This window comes from Daphnia magna, linkage group LG7 (genome assembly GCF_020631705.1).
Source record: "Daphnia magna isolate NIES linkage group LG7, ASM2063170v1.1, whole genome shotgun sequence".
Classification (NCBI taxonomy): Eukaryota; Metazoa; Arthropoda; class Branchiopoda; order Diplostraca; family Daphniidae; genus Daphnia; species Daphnia magna.
The window spans coordinates 741864-749154 of NC_059188.1; the positions used below are offsets into that span (position 1 = coordinate 741864).

Sequence of the window (7291 nt, forward strand, 5' to 3'; positions counted from 1 at the left end):
TTCCACAAGATTTTCAATTTATATACCAAACACGATGCACCATTGTCATAATAAATAAGCGGTTGCAATGATAAGACTAGCAGTGCATGATGGCACGGTCAGATCTCAACCGAATCAATTGGTATAGAGGTGGTTACTCTGAATGTAATTTAGCACCGAATCACTGATGAGGTATCGAACACTTTCTTCTCGCCTTAATGCTCTCCGAATCTTGGTTGAACTGATTTCATTGGGGATCCATTCGGGAACTATGCTGATATTTCTCTGCAAAATGATTCAGAGAAACCAAAACGATTTAATTGAACGATGCATAATTTACTGGCAAGTGAACTAACCTGCAGCCGAGTAAGCAAATCGGATTCGTAAATGAATAGCTGAGGATTTGAACCTGAGCGTGAAATAACTATTAAGCCGTAATTGCACACAATATCTTGAATCTGTATAGTAGCTATGTTAAATTAGAGACTTCAAATGAATTCAAATAAATCAAAACCCACGTCTTCATCTTTCCAGAGGCCAGGCACAGCAAATGATTCAATCAAATCAGCACCACACAAGAGCTTCAAGTTAATGTTCAAAGGGGATTCTTTATCTGGCATTTTAGCATGGATTTGTTTGGCCCATTCATATTCAGAATGAATATCATTCAATGCTGTCTGGGATGTAATCAATAAAATTAGACAATGACTGTTTCGTTTTTGACTTGGTTTACCTTGTGAAAACGAAGTGTTTCCGCAGTTCTACTCCACCCTTCTTGTTGGGTTTCCCATTCAGAAATGTTAATCCAATTTGATGTTTCAATAGCTAACTTGACCATGGAGCATCTTTGGCTAGCAGATACCAACCCCTGGCATTACAAACAGCTGGTTATCACTTTTTTAAGCAGTATGGGTCAGCTTGAAAAACTAATCTATACCTTCTTGGCATACTGATCATGAACAGGTGAAATGATGCCTCCAAGTACCTCATGGTCATTTTTTTGCAGAAAATCCTTGGCAAGCTCTTATTTCAATAGGAAAGAAATTGATTGTTTGGAAAAAGTCCAAAAATGAATAGATCAAGTTACCAAAAATTCTCATATGCATGTTAGTCGGCGGATTGAACGATCCCACTGCTAACAAAACTGTCCGCGTCGGTTTTAAACAACTGCTCATCTTAATAAGGTTAGAACAATACAAAGACAACTTAAGAATTCTGATTAAATGCTAGAATTGCACTTTCACTCGTTGGAGTGATTAATTTGACATTGCTATGCAGACGAATCAACAAGATTGAAAAATAAAATAACACTTTGAGCGACATCTAGCGGTGAGAAATAAAACAAAAACTAATGCAACAAATAAGAGCAATGTCGAATTTTGTTTTGACCGGATCTAAATTAAAACTTCAAGTTTATAAAAAAAATCTCTGAAATCTAAACAAAATTGAAATTTTCTTTGAGTTATTTCCAATAGGTTCGTCATGTTTTTGTTGACATTTGTGAAATTAAACTTCCTGTTTACACCATTTCTCTGATTCTAGAAAGGGCTGACGTCTGTAGAAAATGATTTTAAACCACGTTTTTTCGGTACAACAAACAACGTAGTTTGTATTTACATATTTTTTTAAATATTCTACTACAACCATACGCTGACGGCAACAACTCGCACATCTCACACTGAGACACAATTAAATACAAACATCGAGGTAACATTAAAACAAATATTTGAACTGAAATATGGAAGGAGTAGTACATGTTATTGGTTTTATAACTCATAAGTTACTATCATTTCGTCAGATTTTTCACAAAAGATTTCTTTGGTCTTCAACGTTAACAACGAAAGGCATAAATATCATTTGACGTAAAAAATAAATTATGACAACAATTAAAGAGAAGACTCCATTTTGGAAGATAAAGACGTTTTAAAATAGTTGAAACCATCGGCGTAATACTCGATAGCGTTGACGTATTCTTTCAAAATACGGAAATTGCGCTCGTCTCGTTGAGAGGCACTCGTAATCGTGCGTAGTTCAGTTGGCATGATGGCTCTGGTCGGATTGGGTGCTGGAGACATTCGTTTTTCAGCCAAGTAATAATCCAATTGGCACAACGTCTATGAAACCGAAAAATAAAAGATATTAGTATTATCATTAAGACATTGAAGATCAAAACAAAACTAACATTTTTCATTCTGTTTTTAGTGCTTGTAAAGAGGTCTTTGTAGGAAGCGTCGGTTTTTTCATAATCCACCTGTTCCCATCCGACAGCTAAGCGTTGAAAAATGTTGGATGACTCTGTCAGCATAGCAGAAAACTACACACGATTTAAAAACCAAGTAAAAACATTCGTTACTTTTATTTTTTCAACTAACAATTAATTTAGTTTAACGTACCTCCTCTTGAGAATAGTAAGTTGCACTCAAACTTTCACTGGGCTTTTTCGGGATGGTGGTACTCACTTGAAGCCAATCGTAACGAAAGGGAGCATCTTCTGCAACTTTGGCGTCAAAACTCATTCTGAATTTGTCTTGACACTTCAAAAATGAAATAGTTTTAATTAAACTTTCTTTTTCGCGAATAGTTGGTTTAGTTAGGGAAATCTTACGAAATTTTCTTTCCAATTGTTAACGTAGCTAAGATCGACCCCCAGTTGGAGTGCGTAATTTTCGGCCAATACGAAATCAGGTTCTGGTGGTTCACTTCCGGTCACGGTGAATCCGCACGGTTTGATCCAAAATTCCGGGCCTTCAGGGGCCACTCGTGTACTCCTAGTCAAATCATCAGTAACCGGGAGGGACATGACGTTCTGGGCGAGAGAGATTATAACTAGATAAACCAAAACAAAGAGGAGTAAATGGGTTAGATTTTGTTGAACACAATTGGCGAATGAACTGCAAATGGATTCGGTTTAAACTGTTGAACAATCTAACAGGTATCCAGAAAGAATAGTGTGGTTATTTCAAGCAAAGTTTAATCAGAGTGACTGACCACAGGACACAAAAAGAGGTATGTTACACCCGGAACACGGAAAGTAGAACTGACAGAAGATGTTTAAAACTGATAAGCGGCCGGATATTATACAGATAATAAGGCGCTACCGGTGAGCAATTTCGGAATCTTATTATTTTGTGGCGCCCAAGTTCAAAAATTGAAAAACGGATGTTGCAACTGTCTGTCTGCGTCAGCGGTCAGTTTTGCATCATCCGCGAATTCTAAAAATCACCTTTCTTTAGTTCTAAAATGCCACAACTAACCTGCGAATATGGCGAACATCATCGGGATTTGACTAATGACTGCGGTGATTCGCCAACAAGGAAATACAAAATTCTTTAATTTCACTGGTAATTGTCTAATATGAGAGTGTTGTACCATTGTTCGAACGGAAGAGGTTATGATGAGCGGAATTTCAGGCCGTTCATTTATAGTACATCTTAATCAGTTCTTATGATAAGGTTTATCTTGGAAAGGCAGGTGGAACAAAATCACAGTAGTACGCAAGCACAGGCATGTTTTTCTAGAAGATTGAAAAGAAAGGGGGGAGGGGATCAAAAAAATAAAACAAATGAAAAAAGACGTTGCAATTGCATGACGCCATTAGGACTATACTAATCAAACAGTTATCAACCTTTGTACTTCCCAGAATTTTTTTAGCAGTAAACTGAACTCAGCTTTACGTTTGAAGAAGACATTTTCATTTCATGTCCGCGTGTTCTACAGGAATGCGATTCAAAGCGTGCATTAACTAGTGGACGTTCCGTGATTTCAAGATGTGCACATTTTTTAAACTTTGTTTTAAGAAATGATTCCCTGCATTTGATTATATTTTCTACCGACCACGAGATAATTCACCAATTAATTTATTTATCCATTTAATAAATCCCGTGATTTTAAGCAGGGGCTTAAGAGTTTGATCAATGAAAGGAAACGTGATAAAAACGTGAAATCTCTGCTTAAAGTCGACAGAGGACAAGTCTGAATCTGTTTCGCTTAATCTATTCTCGACGCACGCGCGAGTAAAATTGGTACAGGATGTTGCAATAGCATTTCAATCATTGGCAACACACATGAAACAAAACACAAAGTCTGCTTCCGTCAACAGGTAGCAAAATTCCCCTGCATTGCACCACAACCCCCCCACAAGAAAAAAAAACGGCTCGCCATAAAATGCCATCCATTTGAAGATAACACCCTAATGAAGAATGTGGCATCTCGTACTTGATTCATTGCTACTTACCTTCGAAATAAAAACAGATCATCAATGAGTCACGCACACGTTTTCGTGTACTCTTTCTAGTACAAAGTGGTTAGGAAACATTGACACCGACAAACATCACAAAACGATAAGCCGAAGATGAGTAATGCATGTTTGCTCAAAAATGAATCAAACAAAAGGCTTTTTGAGCTACCCTTTTACACATTTGCTCTTAATCGTCTAGCACACTTTCAATCGAGCGTGGGTGTTTTATTTAAAGCGATGATCGGCGATTGTTTGAAGACAATCTTAAACAAAAGATGACTAACGCGTGCAACAAGATAAGAACCGATCATCGCGTGCAATACTCATCTCAATCGATTACGACAGGTAAATCGAGATGCACTCCGTCTGCATCATTCTCACTCTAATAGCTCGAGTGCGAGATTGACGCGCACGTTAAATGAATCAAATTAGATAAAAATGAATGCGAATTCATTGGGGTTTTTTTTAATTCAATCTCCATATAAGGAGAGACGGGCTTGTATTGGGAATGGTTATCGAATTGGAAAGAAAGTTGAAGCATTTCTCCTCAACAGTTCTCAGTTGTGGCTGCTTGTGGTGGCACCGTTTGCACCGTAGTAGGTTCGGCGATGACGCCCATTTTCAGAATAATGTTGCCGTAAAGGGCTGTTTCCCTGCAGTGAGAGAGAAAAAGGTAAACGTGATGACACGACATGAAATTATCCATCATCCAAATAATCTAAAAATAAACTAACCCCGTTTGAACGATGGCAAAAGCTTTACGTGCCCGACCGTAGAAATCGAACCGTTCCATCGTTTGCCTAGTGATCCATTTTTTGTTATTAATGTGTCAAGAAAACAAGACGATGAGGTTGTGGATTTCTTTTTTTTTTTTTTAATTCAAAACTTACAGTGGAATGTCGCGTTTTTCGGCTTCCTTCATCAGCCGCTTGTATTCCGGCCACAGAGGCGGTTCCGGTAGGCCTTTGCACCGGTCCGTATCGGTCATATCCATGACGCTGGCCTAAAAGAAAATCAAATTTGCATACGTCCATAAGTTTTGTTTTTTTCAAGAATTGAGAAAGAAACTTACCGGTGACCAACAATAAGTATCTAATGGCATTAACGTGAGGATCGCTTCCAACAAGGCAGGAATCGAATGTCCGTCGGCTCTGATTTGTTTGGCTCCTTCGTTACACATGGAAGCCGTCGGGAAATTGGCATCCGCCAAAACTGTTAAATCAGAAAAAAAAAAATAAAAATCAATAAAAAGCTATTAAATGAAAATAATTTTCCTCTAAAAAATATCCATGAGACGGGAGAAATAGGAGAATAATAAAACATTCAATTCTCGCGCCCCCTTCGTTCGCCTCCCGCACAACAAGCGCCAGCGTTTTCTCGGAAAGGTGATGGGCGAGAATGTTGGGACACAACACGTTGCTCGTTCAACAAGGAAAAGAAGAAAATGTGTATCGTCGGTCGACACTCTTCACACGATCTCTCATCACCAGAGAGAAAATAGAAAAAAAAAAAAATGAAAAAAGGAAGAAGAGAAAATGAATAACAATGAAGCGCACCTTGTTACCGAAACTGACTTTTGAAAAAATAAAATAAATGAAAGAACTATCATCAAATACAACAATATTTTGCCGGTCGCTGTGTAATTCAATCCTTACCCCTTGAAAAAAAAAAAAAAAAGAATATCAACATAAGAATATGCTGGCCTGCTTCGTGAATGGACAATCCGACACGATACCAGCATCACTAAGAAAATAAAGAGATACAACAACAAAGTCTCCGGGAGAACCAATGATGTCTCACCAAACGAAAAAAACCCAGTTTCTGAGCTGACCAATCACTGCACTTCGTTGAATAAGAGTCACGCTTTTAATTCTCTTTCTCGATTCGTGAAAAATAAAAGAACAGACATAGATCCGCAAACGCTTTGATTTTTCAAACGTGACGTGAAAAATGTGATTTGAAATCCTTTTTCCTTTTTAAATCAATAAAACGAAAAAATGTTTAAAACGAAAGAAGATTAAAAAAAAAAATTGAATGCATGTGAGGGCTCGCGCCTTCTCCTCACATTTCTCTTTCCAGCCATTAACATGGTGTTCCTCCCGTGGCGGGAGCACGGAACACGTACACGAGTACATGGTAGGCCTATGCGAGTTTCCGGGAATAGTGACACGGCGCAGGGAATAGAACGAAAACGTTTCATTTTTATCCTCCCGTCTCCTACGAAAAATGATGAAAGGAAAAAAAGGGGGGAAAACGATGATTTTCAACATTTTCACTTCAGAAAATTAAAAAAAAACTGTTACGCCAAGATTGAATTAAAAAAAAAGGTGAATTCGGGAATGGAAGAGTTGGTTACCCGATCAACACCTGTCAGGTGACGATCCCGGCCATGGTAGAAAAAACAAAAAGATAAAAGCCCATTACTGAAGGTAAAAACCAATCAGATTGCACGGGACAAACAAAAGTGTTCCTACCTGAGCCATCCGTTCCGACTTTGTCGCTTAAACAAACATGTCACACACCTGGGCCTAGAACAAACAGACAAAACAGGAGAGAAAAACAAACATGCCGCCCAATTGATTGATTAAAACAATGAGCTACTTCCCGTCCACCTGTGATTATGGCTTAAGATTTTTGTTTTTTTTTTCAAGTGTTTCTTCTTCTTGTAATAATAAAATACAATATCCATTGTTTTATTCACTTAGCCAAAGAATAAAATAAAAAATGAGGGGGTTCACCTCTTTCCGCACCTTTGGCTTTACGCCGTCTACAACAAAAAAAGATTTCAAAATTTATTTTTTTAGAGAAACCCCCCGCGGTTTCTACCTGATGCCTGTGTGTGTGTGGGGGGGGATGCGGGGGGACAGGTGTTGAAGCCACTCTTTACTGTGGGGCCTAACACACATATACGCCGACAAACTCTTTTCAGTTCCGAGAATTTTTTTTAAGAAAAAACTGGCAACGTTATTCGATCGAATTTTAGAAATTCCCTTTGGATCTTTTTTTTTCTTCTTCTTATTTTCAAGGGGCGGGCAATTATTTTTCAATTTTTTTTTTGCCCCCAAAAGAAAAAAA

The 7291-nt window shown here is 38.0% G+C and overlaps 3 protein-coding genes and 1 long non-coding RNA gene across 6 annotated transcripts in view; 1 reads left to right on the plus strand and 3 right to left on the minus strand.

The window, feature by feature from the left end:
- LOC116927179 (nicotinamide/nicotinic acid mononucleotide adenylyltransferase 1) lies at positions 1 to 1270 on the minus strand. Its single transcript, XM_032934192.2, has 6 exons — positions 1067 to 1270; positions 917 to 1002; positions 713 to 847; positions 498 to 656; positions 336 to 437; positions 1 to 264 (listed from the first exon to the last, which is right to left on the minus strand). The coding sequence occupies exons 1-6, from the start codon at positions 1152 to 1154 to the stop codon at positions 115 to 117; spliced, it is 720 nt and encodes a 239-aa protein (XP_032790083.2). The 5' UTR covers positions 1155 to 1270; the 3' UTR covers positions 1 to 114.
- Positions 1271 to 1547: 277 nt separating this feature from the next.
- On the plus strand, positions 1548 to 2315 carry LOC123474690. The gene is made up of 2 exons (XR_006649617.1): positions 1548 to 1686; positions 2182 to 2315. It is a non-coding gene; the product is annotated as an uncharacterized LOC123474690 (long non-coding RNA).
- LOC116927172 lies at positions 1600 to 3386 on the minus strand. Of its 3 annotated transcripts, none has more exons than XM_032934177.2 (5): positions 3234 to 3386; positions 2585 to 2805; positions 2373 to 2513; positions 2162 to 2293; positions 1600 to 2093 (listed from the first exon to the last, which is right to left on the minus strand). In XM_032934177.2, exons 1-5 carry the CDS (start codon positions 3349 to 3351, stop codon positions 1866 to 1868), a joined length of 840 nt encoding a protein of 279 aa, XP_032790068.2. In that variant the 5' UTR covers positions 3352 to 3386; the 3' UTR covers positions 1600 to 1865. The 3 variants fall into 3 exon arrangements, with proteins under 3 accessions (XP_032790068.2, XP_032790069.2, XP_045033065.1); XM_032934178.2 differs by lacking the exon at positions 3234 to 3386 and adding an exon at positions 2968 to 3070 and having other exon boundaries at positions 1608 to 2093; XM_045177130.1 differs by lacking the exon at positions 3234 to 3386 and adding an exon at positions 2945 to 3042 and having other exon boundaries at positions 1608 to 2093.
- Positions 3387 to 4665: 1279 nt separating this feature from the next.
- Positions 4666 to 7291, minus strand: part of LOC116927212 (fucose mutarotase) — a 4430-nt gene continuing 1804 nt past the window's right edge. The window contains exons 2-5 of the mRNA XM_032934235.2: positions 5289 to 5428; positions 5107 to 5219; positions 4951 to 5016; positions 4666 to 4869 (exon numbers count right to left, since the gene is read on the minus strand). Of these exons, the coding sequence (XP_032790126.1) occupies positions 4764 to 4869; positions 4951 to 5016; positions 5107 to 5219; positions 5289 to 5428 (425 nt within the window). The 3' untranslated portion in view covers positions 4666 to 4763. The remainder of the gene's footprint in view (positions 4870 to 4950; positions 5017 to 5106; positions 5220 to 5288; positions 5429 to 7291) is intronic.